The sequence below is a fragment of the Malus sylvestris genome, chromosome 1, assembly GCF_916048215.2.
Source record: "Malus sylvestris chromosome 1, drMalSylv7.2, whole genome shotgun sequence".
Classification (NCBI taxonomy): Eukaryota; Viridiplantae; Streptophyta; class Magnoliopsida; order Rosales; family Rosaceae; genus Malus; species Malus sylvestris.
Window position 1 is genome coordinate 22,259,613 of NC_062260.1, and position 16,288 is coordinate 22,275,900.

Sequence of the window (16,288 nt, forward strand, 5' to 3'; positions counted from 1 at the left end):
AAGATTGGGGAAGTAGAAGCAGTGGAAGACCCAACTAAGACAAAAGGTTTTCTTATAGTGAAAGTTAAGGTGGATATTTCGAACCCCTTAACCACAGGGTGTTGGCTACCAAGGGATAACAACAATGAATCATGGATTGAGTTCAGGTACGAAAGGCTACAAGATTTTTGTTATCGGTGTGGAAAGATTAGACATCCTAATACTGAGTGTACGTTTGAAGTGGTGAAATGTGGTATGGCCGGATACAGAGAGTGGACAAAAACAGCTCATGTGAGGGATTTTATTGAGTCTCCAAGACCGTTGGCTATCACTTCCGGGGAATGTAGGCATGCAGGAGCAACATGAGTGGACCACAAGACTTTGAATCAACACCAAGGGGGAGATGGCACAAGGGGATCGAGTGAAGAAAGAGCAACTGATGGGGATGACTGCGTACATACTATCCAATATCAGAAAAAAAGGGTAAAGGCACGAAAACTTGGAGTAGAATGCAAAGAAGTAGTGATAAACAGACTTTCAACCTGGCCCAATGGCTTATGGAAAGAAGTGGGCCGATGGGGATCAAACGTCTGGTAATGGGTTTTAAGCCCATAGAGATTCAAACAGAGTACGGAAGACTCCCATCAGTCATGATTGACGAAATCCATGAAAAGAGACTTATTCCAAGTGAAGAAGAAGTTGTGATGCTACTCATCCATTCTTAAACTAATCAGATAAATCAGACGCCATTTCTAAGCATGGAAAAAATGGAAGTTGGGAGCAACTTCGCTTCGTTTGTAGAGGGGTCTGGAAGCAAAAATAAGAGAGAACTGGAATGACTGAACAAAGATGTGAGCCACTCATCTCAGAAAAAATAAAAAATTGTGGAGGAGAATAAAAGGGTAAAAGAAAGGAAAGACATAGCTGCAGAAATGCTAAGGGGAATGACCATAAGAGAGTGCTGCTTAATGATGGAAAAAAGCGATTTATATGGATAAGGAGTTACCGGAGGTCCTGATCGAGTACCAGGACATATGGGACTACATGGAGGAAATCTCTGAGGGGGAGAGAAAAGCATTGTTGGCGAAGAAAGCGAGATTTTCTTCCCGATGCGGTGGTAACTGGCCTTCAACAGCCGCAGGATCGCCATGATACACTTATTTTGGAACTGTTGTGGTCTAGGGTCAAACACGGTAGTTCGAGCCCTACATGGGCAAATCAGGGAACATAGACCCTATATGATCTTGCTATCGGAAACCAAAATGAAAGATCATAGAATGGTAGGGGTGAGAAGATGTATAGGATACGCGAATGGTTTTAATGTTACACCAATTGGTAGAGCGGGAGGCCTTAGTCTATGGTGGGACGACTCGATATAGGTGGAAGTAATTGAATCATCTAAGCATTTCATTGATGCTCATTGTTGTCTTGTTGATTTGGATGTGGTGTTTCAGTTTACCGAAATATACGGCATGTCTTACAGGGTGGAGAAAGAGGTTTTTTGAAGGGGTTTGATACAGAAATTTGAACTGGATAGTATCCCGTGGATTTGTGGTGGCGACTTCAATGAGTTCTTGTGGGATCATAAGAAAGTGGAAGGTGCTGAAGTGAGATACAACCGGCCAAGGTACTTGGAGGAGTTTATGAATAAGGTGGAGGTTGTGGATTTGGGTTTTAATGGCCAAAAGTTTACTTGGAGGGGGACTCAAAATGGGCAACTAGTGGAGGCTCGTTTAGATAGGGGACTGGTGAATGAAAGTTGGTTATCTCAGTGGCCAAACTCTTTGGTTACTAATGGCATGACTCTATGGTCGGATCATTGTCCTGTTTTGATGCAATGTGAGCAAAAGACTGCTAGAAAGAAAAAATTGTTCCGTTTTGAGGCTTTTTAGGCAAAGGATGGCGATTGTAAAAAGATCGTGAAAGAAGCTTGGGAGAATAGCTACGAAGGGAATCCTTTACAGAGATGGAATAAAAATATTAATGAATGTCGTACCACATTTTCAAGATGGAGCAGTGTAAAGTTCAAACAGGGGGGAGGAAGATTAAGGAAATGATGGATTAGTTGGGTCATCTATAACAAAATTAGGGACGGGATTCGACGGAGATAAATGCATTATCTAAAAAAGTTGATCTTTTGTGGAGTCAGGAGGAGTGCTACTGGCAACAAAGATCTCGAGTACAATGGCTAAAGGAAAGGGATGCTAATACGAAGTTCTTTCATCAATCCACTATGCATAGAAGAAGAAGAAATAAGGTGGTATAGTTAAAAAACAGCAATGGTAATTGGATTGAGAACCCAAGTCAAGTCCAGTGCCTATTTGACGAGTACTTCATGGACTTATTCACTTCTTCAGGACATCAAGAATGGGGTAATATCTTAAGATTATGTTACCCCAAAAGTATCTAATGAAATGAATGTTTCACTCTTAGAATTGGTTTCGAGTGAGGATGTGAAGACGACAGCCTTGCAGATAGGGAGCTTAAATGATCTAGGCCCAAACTGTTTTCCTAGAATCTTTTCCCATGCTCATTAGGACATAATAGCTGCAGATGTGAATGAAATTATTAGGGAAATGATGCATGGAACTGAAAACCCTCGACGACTCAATGCTACTCACTTGGTGTTGATTCCGAAATTTCAAAACCCAGATTTTGTTGCTCAATTTCGTACCATTAGCTTATGTAACTATTCCTATAAGGTTCTTTCCAAGGTGTTGGCCAACCGTCTCAAACTAATTCTGCCGGTTTTGATTTCTCCTATACAAAATGCTTTCATGGCAGAAAGGCAAATTCAAGATAATATAGGCATTGCACATGAGCTCTTCCACTTCCTAAAAACGAGAAAAGCGAAATCTAAATTTGACTTGGGAATCAAGTTGGATATGCATAAGGCCTATGATAGGGTGGAGTGGGATTTTTTTAATGGCGGTTATGGAGAAAATGGGATTCGATGGTAGATGGAGAAATTTGATCATGGGTTGTATTTCGTCGGTGAATTTCGCCATCATGCTCAATGGACAACTTAGATCCAAGTTTACACCATCTCAAGGTCTTAGGCAAGGCGATCCTTTATTCCCTTACCTTTTCCTTCTGGTGAGTGAAGTTTTTTCGCTACTTATTCAATAGGAAAACAATAGGAAGTGGATAAGGGGTGTGCAGATGAACCCGTCGGGTCCGACAATTTCCCACATACTCTTTTCAGATGATAATTTTATATTTCTCAAGATGGAAGAAGTGAACTGTCAACACCTAATACAGTTGATTGATGAATTTTGTGCGACTTCGAGACAACAAGTAAATAAGTCGAAATCTAGTGTTTGCTTCGGTTCCAATGTGCCTGAAACGGTCACTCAACATCTGGCCGGCATTCTCGGTATGGAAAGAGTCGAGAACCTGGGGATATATCTCCAGGTTCCTACTATGTGGGGACGATCTAAGAAATCCAGAATTGCCTATGTGAAAGGTAGGCTTTTGGAAAAGCTTCAAAGATGGAAGAAATCAACCATTTCACAAGTAGAGAGAAAGATCCTTATAAAGGCGGTGGCGCAAGCAATCCCAGCTTACCCAATGAATTTGTTTAAGTTTCCCATATCATTTTGTAATGAATTGGATGCCATGATTTCGAAGTTTTGGTGGGGACAAAAACAGGGTGAAAATAAGATTCATTGGGTATCCAGGGAAAAGATGGGTCGGCCAAAAAAGGATGAAGGTTTTGGGTTAAAAAGCTTTGTGATGTTCAATGACACTCTTTTGGCCAAACAATGTTAGAGGTTGATAATGGAGACAAACTCCTTATGAGCGTTAGTGCTTAAGACCCAATATTTTCCTAATTGCTCATTCCTCGATGCAAAGAAGGGCGAAAGATCATCTTGGGTTTGGTCTAGCCTCCTTGCTGGAAGAGAAATTCTGAGGGAAGGTGCACATTGGCAGATTACGGATGGTAATAATACTAGGGTCTGGGTTAACAGTTGACTCCATTCCATTCCCTTGGGTAGACCGTCCCTATTGGGCACGGTATAGGTCTCAAAAAATTTAATGGTGAAGTCATTGATTTGCCCAAATAGTTGGGAATGTGACATTAATTTTTTAAAACCATTCATAGCAGAGTCGGAGTTTAAGGCAATCTTGGAGATGCAAACAGGTGATCCGACGCTTAAGGATAGGTTGGTGTGGCCTTATGAAAAGAGGGGGTCATATTCTATTAAATCTGGTTATTATTGGGGTCTCACTCGAAATCAATCTAGGAATGAGTCTTCACCCCAACATGTTGGCCACCATTCCTGCTGCCTTATGAAAGATTGTCTAGAAGTTAGAAGTACCGCCAAAATTAAGAACCTTTATATGGAGGACTCTTCATGCGGCTATAGCTACAATGGCAAATTTATATCAACGTCGATCTTCTCCTTCTCCTTTATGCCCTGTCTGCATGTTAAATGATGAGTCAATTGAACACCTCTTTCTAAAATGTTCGTGGGTGGAAGTGGTCTAGTTTAGGGGAATGCTGAATATTAGAACTCATCGACTATAGGTTTCTAACTGGGTAAACCGGCTGGTATAGATGTATGATTCGGCGAATTGGTCAATGAAGGTGAGAATTAATTGGTTATTTTATATTACCTATACATGCTGGCATATTTGGAAATCAAGGTGTGACTTTCAGTTCAACAATCAAAGTATTTACCCAAGAAGGGTTATTGCTGCTATTTCCCATCCGGTCTCGACTTATAAAGAGACATTCTAATGCTGAAGGCGATGTCTTCGCCCAGTCAAAGGTGTGATGATGATGGAGTCCATTGGTCTCCACCAAATCAAGGAGTTGTCAAGATCAATGTGGATGCCAGCTCGGTGGTAAGCGAAGGTGGGGGATTTACGGGAATGGTGGCGAGGGATGAGCATGGTCGTTTCTTGGCTGATTCTCGGCACAAAATGATGGATACTGGTGTTGCAATGGCGGAGACATTGGCTATCTGCATGGGTGTAAGCTGGGGGTCAATAAAGGATGGAATTCAATAATCGTTGAATCGGACTCCTTGGAATCAATCTCTTGCCTGAGGGATTTGGCAAAGAATGGCAGTTGGGATGCTTTTCCCATTCTCAAGAAGTGTTGTAGTTTGGGATTGGCTTTTCAAGTTTGTCGCTGGTCTTAGGTTCCAAGACTGGCCAACTCGGCTGTGAACCATTTGGCTTCACAGAAATGTAGGGAAGCATGTGATCATACTTGGGTCGATAAACCCCTATCTTCCCTGGTTCATGTTTTATGCAACGATGGTCTTCCATGCCCCCCTTAAATGTATCTAGTAGTGTGAGAAGAGACGTTATAGGATTAGATGCTGCGTCATGGTTTCCTTGTACCTTCTTGCACTACTTTTCTTTAGTAGTTGCTTCTGTTTCTTTACCTCCTTGTAGGCCTTCATGTAACCTTTTGGCATCTTTGCCTGGATAATGCACTTCCAGTTTCCAAAAAAAAAAAAAACTATTAGTAAAGGTGGAAACTATAGCATCGAGTTTCCCATCAATTACTTTCACCGATGGTGATGTTTTAATGTGGTAGATAGTATCACTTAGTACCACAGTTTAATGGTATTCTTCTTTACTTGTAAATGAGAAACATCTTAGTTTCGAATCTCGTAAACGATGAGTTTGAAACCAAATTATTTCGCCACACCTTAGTAAATATATCATTGTATATAAAATTTGTGATAAATAGTAAATAAGTGCAATATTCGACTTTGGTTACATCCTTCCAAGTTACTTGTGTAGAATATCCCATGTCGGCCAGAGAAAGGAAAAAAGAAGAGTTTAAATATCACAATTTTACTCTAACTAATACCAAGGTATTTTGTGATTAAACCCTACACCTGACGGATTGTATGGGTAATAATTATCAAGTTGAAGACAATATCAATATTATTGCAAGTAGATATTTAGCCCGTCTCTCTGATAATTTGACAACCAAGGTCTCTTGTAGTACTCATGATTGTATTGAGTAGCACTAAGGTTGTATAGGACAATTTTAATAACCACACAATATTAATATTTTGCATAACACATTTTACCTATATATATATATATATATATATATATATTGCATAACACAGGATTAAAGAGCTAGATTAATTGAACAATATCATTTTAATTTGCGTTTTCATATCCTAGGTCCGGTCTTCGAGTGCTAGGTGTTAGGTCGGAGTCTCAAGTGCCTAGTTAGGAAGTTTTGGGTTCGAAACTAGAGTTCAAAACTGTAAGATTGAGCCTTGAGTACTAAACATAAGATTACATTGAAGGTTAACCAATACCATTACTTATCCCCACCAAATGGTTTACAGCTTACCTAGAACGAGTGAAACATTATCGTAATATCTTGTACCGACGTCATGACAACGATATACCCGTTTCATGAAAATCCTTCGTCAAAAGAACCAATTTAATGCTGTGTAACCTACTGTTTGTACTATGACCAAGTCTGCTTAATAATGCTCTTGAGAGAGAGAAAGTTAGGCTAAACAAGATGATTTCATACTCAGAACATTATTGTTCTTGTCTCACCCGAATTAGGTCCAACTTACTCCGGAAAAAAAATGGGGATCATTGCTTGGTTACTCAAAGATAAGTAAGAATTTCTACTCAAATTATAAATTACTTTGTAAAGATCATCTCTGCAAAAAATAAATCAAAACTAAAGTCGTTTAATTAATTTATTGTAACAAATACATAAACGATTCGTAATGCTTTTATCAATTTTGTTCATATGTTTTTATATAATTTAATAACTAAACGAATTAATTTTAATTAATTTTTTATAAAAACGATTTTTATAGAATGATTTATATTCTGATAGTAAATATAAAATTTTATAAATCAACGACAAATAATTTTATGTAGACACTCTTACACAAACTTATTGGGCAGGCCAAAATTAGGTCCAGCCTAACCCACCTCTGTCAACCTCTCAAAGCTGCCTGACCACCAGACCCACGCTTTTTCGGGATATCCAACCAATTGCACTTTGTGTTGAGGTGGGCAAGAATCTATGCCAACTCTCTTCTGTTGCGGTTTTTGTGAATTTTATTTACGAGAATTAATCGCTTGAGTTTGATTTGTATAATACTTTTATTGTAATAGTATGAGCTTAATTTATGTAAAACTGTTCTTGTAATGATATGAGTTTAATGATTGTACAACAATATTGTAATAATGCGACAAAAAATACTAAAAAGACTTTCAAAATGAGGATTCTGACTCTCTATGGATTATTTGCTACCTTATATTTTTTGCACAATATTTTATAATATTAGCACAAAAATTAACCATAAATTATGTGATGATAGATAATTCATCAAAAGTCTCATTTTTTATAGAATCCCTTTAACATTTTCCTAGTGCAAATTTGATTTGTACAAACATTGTTATTGTAATAGAGATTTTGATGATTGTAGCCCCGTCTTCGTAGGGATCAAAATCAGGAAGATGCATCTCACTCAACTGAAAATTGAATTCAAATTTCTCGCTCCAATGTGCAAGTTTCATCCATTTTCAAGAATCAAACTCAAAATTCTCAAATTGTGAAAGTCCTTAAATACTTAAAAGGTTAGATATGCCCAAAACATAAAGGAACTTTAATGAAAAGCACCTGGTACTGTTCACGTTAACGAAAAACCACATTTTTACATTAAAAAGTCAATCCTGGTACTATTCACTTTACCCTTTATTTTGTCCTTATCATTAAAACTCAAAGTTTTCAAGCCATTTTCATTAGTTTTCCTAAACATCATATTAAAGTGAAAAATGTAATGCTAACATTAAGTGGTGGATTGGCTTATAGATAACTTTTCTCTTCAACCTACCACGTCCTGAATCCAAATTATCTCCATTTCCCTAATTGCTAGCAACCTTTTCATTGAAACCATCATTTTAAGTGTTGCACCATTATGACACATCGTCTATCTTCTAGGTTACTCTTAAAGATTACAGAAAAATTAACCAAATCTAAATGACTTAACCATTTTTGAAAAAAATGTACGATATTCATTAATACACGTATATCATTGAGGATAGGGTCATACAATGAGAAAATTAGAAAGAGAATGTCCAAATAGAAGGTTGCTAAGGTCATCTCCAATGGAGAGAGCTAAATGTTTAAAAGTAAAAAAAATAAATGGTTTGATTTATCCAAAAACTCATCTCCAACCAATGACTAAGCTATAACTCTATGGAGCCAACCAAACTTTATTTGGCCAAATGTAACCCCTTCTTAGCCCTTTTTTTTTTTGTCAGCTTCCCAATTATAATAATTGATTCAAATTCAACGACTAGATTTGAAAACATTTAACGGTAGTTTAACTAGGTTAACCAATAAATTTAAAGAATAAACATAAAATTAATACATTATTGAGAAGGCTATATTTAACCCCTTCAGTTGAAGATGGTATATGAGTATAACCCAATACTATTCATTTAAAAATATTTTTTAACAGAGCTATAGTTCTGGACTGATCTATATTTAACCCTTTCGGATTGGAAATAGCCTAACAACATCCTTTGCTATATATCCTGAGTCCTCACACCGACTCATTCATCTGTCATGTTATAATAGAGCACACCATTTATTTCCAGCAACTGAATTCTGTTCAATTCAGTTCATGCTGATATAAAAAATAAAAATAAATAAATAAATAAAGAAAAACATCTTTCTCCAAACAGTACAAATGCAGCACAATTCAATTGAACACATGGAGTTAATAACTGCTCCTTATCCTGTCCCTACTTTTCAATTGAGTTACCAACTTGGAGAAGAAGACTGTTCTTGTTTAACCACCCTTAACCACCCTTGTTTAGCCAAAAAAGGAAAACACCTCAAAATTTTGAGAACTACGTCCATGCCCCCGGAATGCTCATAGAATGCACGTATCTGTGAGAAAGTTAAAACGCATAGCAATGTATGACTAATCGAAGATACCGCTACAATTTTACATCAAATTTTCTATAGACTATTATATTAGGCCTACCTGCCATCCACACCAGAATAAATGAAGTTTTTCGAAAAACCCCTGCTAGTGGTGACAAATGTAAGAAAATTTTCCATCTTTTTTATGCCATCACCTACATAAATATATTACTTTAGAACAATTAAAAAAAATCCTAACAACTTCTAACAAATGGTAGTCTGTTTAGGAATTAAACGTAGTTTATATATGGAGAGGAATTTAATTCCAAATTTAGGTCGAGTTTGTTACAACACCTTCAATTATTTCTTCCACATTTGATGACCTAAAACAGTCAAAGTCTTGCTGCAACACCTTCAATTTTTTCTTTCACACTTGCTTAAAGAAACAAGTGTCAGGAAAAAGGAGTGCGCCAAAAACTGAAAGATATAGTTCCAAACCAAACTCCATCTAAAATTCACCTAAAAATTCTCACATCCATTTGCACAATGATCCAAAGTTTCTTGGTACTCAAACAACAATATTTGACCAATACTGCAAAAAATTGAAAGGAAAGCACATGCAATCAAAACTGAAGGATTCTATTAAAAAAAAAGGCATGCAAGTAATTTGCAATCGGCGTAGGCAAGTTCGCTAGAGCTCCAATCCCTCTCCCGTAAATTAATTAGAATACCGCTCCAATAAAAGAAACAACCAAGTAATTTGGATCAATGGAATCTGTGAACTATTATCTCCATGATCCTGAAGTGTCTCTAAACAACTTAATTAAAGCTATGACACTATATACTAATTCGTGTATGAGCATATCCTTTTGTATAAACAAGATAAACTCTCATGAATAAAAGAATCAATTATGTAAACAGTTCTCTAAGACCAAATGGAAAGTCTCTGCACTCTGTCAAATTGGTCGATCGACCCATCAAATCATACAACCCTAAACCCTAAAGTCCTGGCAAGCATAAAAGCATCCATACCAACTTGCTCTCAAGCTATCCACTATCCAGATGGACCTCAATTGATATTCTTGTAGGAGCATGCACATAACTGGAAACTCAACTTTCAATTAATTATGCATGAAACCACCTGTTTTTGGCATACATTATTGAATTTAACGGTTGCATACGCACTTAAGAATTCAAGGGAATTTATTAAGTGAACATTCGAGTGAACCGGAGACACTAAAGCAATGTATAGAAAAATTCTTGTAAAGCTTACCAATAAGGAAGAATTTTCACAAACATTTTGCAATGGAAATTTCAAGAGCTCCAAAACCCCTCCATTTCTTGACTATTTTCTTCTCCATTGCCTACACAATGATCAATATATTCTCCACAGAAGATTAAACCAAACAACGAACAAAATACATTCATACGATCCACCGGTTTTGAAACATAGCTACTGAGAAAGAAAAAATAAAACCTAATAACAAAACTAAAGAGATTTGAGATTTCACAAGCAAAAGATATAAACAAAATAGTCCTCCTCCTACCTTTGCTTGCTGTGCCTACAAAAGCTGTCAAACATATTTTTTTTCACAAAACCAAAAACAGTACCAAGTCAGTGATCAGACCAAGCATCTTTCTTTCTCTTTCCTTCTCTCGATCTCTAAATCTTTGGTGTCTCAGTAAGATGGAGGAGGAGGTCTTGGAGGGGGAGGACCCCAGAATATATCATGAGGGATCTGACCACCATTCGCAAGTAAATTTGAAGGCAAATTGTAAACAGCCATTGCACTAGTATGCTCACCCAAACCTTGGGAATTTGAATTTGCTCCTGTCCCTGCCGAATTCACACCTGATTGCTGCTGCTGCTGTTGCTCCAACTGCATTCCCTCTTCTCCACCTTGTTCCTCCTCAAGCGGCAGCCTCTCATATGTCGCGTTTGTGAAGGTAGCTGCTATAACCATCACTGGACCGGAAGCCACCAATGCTCCCATCACGGTGCCTCCCACCACCTGCCCCTGGCCGCCTGCCAAGTACACGGTCAGCCCTGTCGCCCCAGGTGGGGATGGGGAAGGCAGGAATGCTCCTGACATCGATAGTATCTCGAACCTTCCGTGCAATGTGATCACTCCAGTTGGTGCTGCTGGTTGTCGGAGAGTGACATTGGCGACAATGCCACTTCCGCTGAGAACCGAAACCCCTCTATGCCGCCTTTGGGCAAAGGTGGCAATGCTGTCCACAATGTCGCTGCCGCTACTAATTTCCAACACATGGCTTCGGAGAGCGTTGGGGCTCTCTTTGGTGATGACTATGGGGGGTTTAGGCTTGTTCTTCGACCCGGGCGGCCGGCCACGCGGCCTCCGGTTGCTGCTTCCAGGCTCGAGGCTGTCATGGCTGCCGCTACCAGTGTTGGGGCCCTGATCGTCGCCTTCCTGATCATTGTTGTCCCGGTCGTCTTCGTGGTGTTTCTTGTTCTGCTTGTGAGGGCTGGTGCTGCTGTTGGTGGGAGTGGTCGTGTTGTTTTGGTCGTCAAGCTGTTCCTCAGTGTTCCTGAGGTGGAGAGAAGGCGGAGTCGAGGAGATTGAGTCCACATGAACTCCTCCTCCTCCCCCCATGGAAACATTTCCAGCCCACCATCGATTCGCCATGGCCTTCTTCTAATTAAATCTTGTAAAATAAGTATAAAAGAAAAACCAGAACCCAATATCCAAATCCAAGCAAGGAAGGAAAGAAATCCAAATCCAAGCTCTTGTTTTTACACACTTTCTGTTTTTGGGTGGACAACGACAACCACCTAGCAAGCTAATTAAGGAAGGTAGAGATAAAATCTTTATCTTCTCTTTAATATTGCACCTCTCTCCCTCTTCTTCTTCTTTGTTTGTTTGCAGGAACAGATTGAAAGATCTCTCTCCAATAAGTAAATTAAAAAACAATCTCCAAATCCAACAGATAGAATCCAAAAACCCTTATCCCTTACTAGAAAACCCACCTATGCCTAATCTTCCTTTTTTTACTTGAAAACCCTAAAAGCTAAAAACCCAGAAATATTAGATCCAACAAACCGCATTTAAAACCCAACAACCCTAACCCCACTTCTTCAAAAACCAAATCTAACCTCAAAAATCTTCAAACCCCACCTCTTAAATACCCAAAGATTCACATATTTGAGCTCAAAACAGTAACATATATATAAGCGTATGTATTTTATTGGGTACCCACAAAGTGCATGCCTTGTGTACTTCTCTGATAAGCCTTTTGAGTTTGCAGCAGCATCTAGTTTTCTTCTTTCTTCCTTGGAGCTTGGTTTGCTTTCCTTTCTCTCAAGTCTCAATCAATGGGAAATCTTGGGTTGGTTAGTACGAGCAAACTAACCCAAGATTTTGTATTTTTGGTAGGGGCTTCTTTTCCTCTGTATTTTCAGCTCTCTCTCTCTCTCCTTCCCTCCCTCTACTGCAAGACTGTACCTTTTTACCACTTCGGAGGCTGCGGGGGGCGTACGTTAAGGGTCCCAACACTCCCTGGCGTCCGGTAACAATTCGTGCATCGAATCTCTCTTTAATAAAACTTGTAAAACAAAAAAAATATAATCCGAGAGGAAAAAGAAAAAGGCGGGTTTGCAGAGAGTGCCAGGTTTTTTCTTGTCCCTCTGGCTTTTGACTCTACAAGTTCCGAGCTTCCAAGTTGAGTGAGCTTTTCTCCTCTACAGCCAACACCAACTAGACACTCCAACTACAATCAACCACCAGGAAGAAAAAAGCATCTTTGTGCATCTAAATTTACCGTTGTGCCCTTCTGAGGTGACGTGGGGAATTTGATTTGACGGGAGGAGGGCAGAGGCGGTGGAAAGGTGTAAGGGGAAGTGTGCAAGGAAGCTTAAGAAATGGAGTTTATCTCTCCTTGTAGGGTTTTTACAGAGAGAGAGAGAGAGATAAAGAGGGGGGTTGTGGGTGCGCACTGCACATGGAGTAGTGGGAACACGTCATGGTCTGCCAGTCCCGACAAGGAATCGAGTGCCAATGTCTGAAAACATCACCGCCAAAAACCGCGCCCCATGACCCCCATAAGGTCCACGAGAGCAAGAGAGCACGTTTTAGCTCTCGTTTTTTAAGGTATTAATATTTTAATAAATAATACAATGTTATATTTGTCTTCATCTTCAACAGAGGATCAAAAGATCATAAGGCTCGTTTTAGTCATGTCATAAAAAACTGTTTCTAATCGAGAGCCAAAAGATCAAACATAATTTATTATTTAAATTTAATGTTATTTAATGTTGTTTCATATTATTTAATGTTGGTATAATAGATTAGGAAGTTATAAGAAAAAAAAAATAGAATTTAAAAAATTTTGTAAAAAAAAAAAAAAAGGCATACCTGACACGCTCCGACCCTGATATTCCTCAAATACCAGGATAGACACGTGATGACCGACACCCGAGGGTGACGAAAGCCATTAATTGATACAAAAGCTAAGAATAAAAAGTAAATAAAGGTTATGAATGTAAAATTCAAAGAATGAACAATTTAGGAACGTGTTCAGAACATACAACTAAACATAATCACTAAAAAGAATTAAGATAAAATTGAATGAATAAAGAAGTGGACCCTACATTGAGAGGATTCAAATATGCTGCTGCGGCAGTGTCTTGACGCTGGGATTATGTGCCTTGATCCTAAGTCCTAAATAGGGGCGTAAAAGAAAGGTGAGTGGACCAAATTCATATATACAATAATAATAAAACAATTATCAATGTACTAACCCCCATAGTTTTATATATAATGAAAACTACTAGCATAATAAGTTATGGATTTAATAAAAATCCTAGCATGCCAAAATATCTCAAAAGTCATAATGCAGAATAATATCGTAGAAATCAAAACAGTAAACGTCTCATAGATCGTCTCGTAAGCGCAGTGTGCTACTAGAAAGATCACTGAATAAATATAACTCTCGGCCCAATGCCTGCTCCGTGGTCTCTGCGCCCGTAGCCAGAGATTACCAACTCTCGGCCCAATACCTGTTCCATGTCCCTCAGCCCGTAGCTAGGGATTATTTCTCCCGGCCTAAATGCTAACACCAGATCCTCGTCCCAGACGGCATAGTGTCCTCTAGGTACGTACAAATAGTTACGCCTCTCATAAATAACCACCTCATAGTATAAAATCATCCATCGTCTATACTATAAAGATGGGTTTCTAAAACATGTTCTAGCATCCTATCGCCATCCATCAGATAGTCTACCAGATCATGGTTTTTATAGAAAATACGATATATTAAAATATAGCTCAAAATAGGCTAACAATTAATTCCTCACCAAAAACACGAGACGAAAATCAATAAATTCAGTAAACAGGCTTAACATAAATCGAATCATAAATTCATAGGCATGATAATCATTTATGCAATTAAATTATAAAATCATGTAATTTTAGAAGGGGTCCACTCACAAATACTCATCAGCAGAAGAGTTGTGCGAAAAAGGATTAAGAATTTCCCCATTCGCAACTTCACCTAAGCACCAAAAATGTAAGAAATAATAAAAGGGTCTCTAATGGATGAGGGCTTGAAATAAATAAAATAAAGGGTTTAGGTTGAATGGGTTAGAGCTTAATGGGTTTTTAGGGCTCTAAGGGTTTTGGGGTGAGGAATGGGATTTGGGCTTAATCCAAACCCATACACACACATTCACGCACCAGCCCACATAAACACACATGTACAGCACATACATACACACCCACACGTGCACAACACACGCACACACACACCATCAACACATCACACACCACACAAATGCATGGTATGGCCCAAAACAATCACACACATCCATGCACGGCCCACAGCCCAATTAACCAAAAGGGAAAATAGGCCAGTTCCAGGATTGGGCTAAGGCCCATGATGTTTGAGAAGGTCGAATGGCCTGGTGGCTTTGGGTGTGCTCGGTGCAAATCGGGGAAGAACACCAGAAGGGAAAATGCTCTGGTTGACGGCGAACAATTTAAACCACTACTAAAAAACAAGTACTAAAATGAAGAGGAAAGAGAGTGGAGTAATTTCCATACCCTAGTTTCGCCGTGAACGCTGTGAGAGCTTGGAAAGAAACCTCGAAAGTCACGGGTTCGCCGGAAAATATGGGTGAATTTCCCCCGTGCTGTTCCCATCCACAAAACCTTGGAAAAAACACATGGTTTTCATCACACAATGTCCAGAAACTAAAATGGTAAATTAAAAAGGTAATTAAACTTACCTAGTCGAAAGAAATGGAGAAATCCCTTCTCTGAGTTCCTCGACCTCACTGTGACGGAGAGGGAGAGACACGGGAAGAGGAGAGAGGGTTACGGGAGAGGTGAGGTAGAAGAGATAATTGAGAGAGGAGAGTGGAAGACCGGAAAACACAAAAATAAAACAAGGTGGGCCCCAAGGGCTCACCAATTAAGGACTAAAACCATTATTAAAATAAAAATAAATAAAAAAGTTGGGGTGTTTCAATACCATTCCGACAAGAATAAGTATAATGTTGTCGGATATAACCGACAGGAATAATGAAAATTCTGGCCACCCAGGGGCTGGCTGACTGACTGAGTTGGGCCAACCGGTTGGCCCTTTGACCCTTTTTTGTCCAATGGGGCTCACGAACCCTCTGGCCTAACCCTCAGTTAGAGACGATTTTCAAGCTATTTTTTGCCCTCTAACCCTTTAAACCTTTTGGTTGGAGATGGTCTAAGAGTCATAAGACCTGTTGGTCATTTACCAATCTTAAGAATAAGGCGATGTATACGTTGTTAAATTTAACCATATAATTTCTACCACAACTTTATGAGAATTAAAACATCTAAAAGTTGTACATGTGTACTTGCCATGTATTGTAAGAAAAATAATGTTGCTCGGCAATAACACGTGAATTATTGTAGGCATAATTTACTGAACAATTATGGAGGCCAGAGAGATAGGGAAGGTGCTGCAATAGTAGAGAGAAGAAGAGAGATATGTGTAATTATGGGTGTGTTCTATTCCATCTCATTATGCCTTTATTTATAGTAGTAGGGAAGGTTTATTCCTTACCCTTTAGGAGTACAACATTTAATAGGTAATCTACTCCTAATAGGAATATAAGAGATATTCCAAGATATACTAGGATTTACACAATCACATTCCTAATCTAATAGGACTGCAACATTCCCCCTTGAGTATGTAAATACTCAAGTAAATGGCGCATCAGGTCTTCAATGATGAAGTAAGTAAAATTGATGAAGTCGTCGGCACAATTAGTGAATGCGAGTCTCAAATCAACGGAAGAATGTATAAAAAGTAAAACTCACAAAATCTCACTATGGTAAAACCCAAGGTGGAAGAAAAACTCATAGACTAAGGAGAAAAGTGAGAAGTTGCATTAAGTCAAAACTATACGTTTTTTGGACGCAAGTA

At 38.8% G+C, this 16,288-nt stretch overlaps 1 protein-coding gene across 1 annotated transcript; it reads right to left on the reverse strand.

Moving 5' to 3' along the window:
- Nucleotides 1-10,178: 10,178 nt before the first annotated feature.
- LOC126633077 (AT-hook motif nuclear-localized protein 15-like) lies at nucleotides 10,179-12,770 on the reverse strand. Its single transcript, XM_050303628.1, has one exon. It carries the CDS (start codon nucleotides 11,512-11,514, stop codon nucleotides 10,546-10,548), a length of 969 nt encoding a protein of 322 aa, XP_050159585.1. The 5' UTR covers nucleotides 11,515-12,770; the 3' UTR covers nucleotides 10,179-10,545.
- Between the last annotated feature and the right edge of the window lie 3,518 nt (nucleotides 12,771-16,288).

What these genes read in the sequence shown, in the direction of transcription:
- LOC126633077 (XM_050303628.1), bottom strand. Translation starts at nt 11,514, where the DNA reads ATGGCGAATCGATGGTGGGCTGGAAATGTTTCCATGGGGGGAGGAGGA.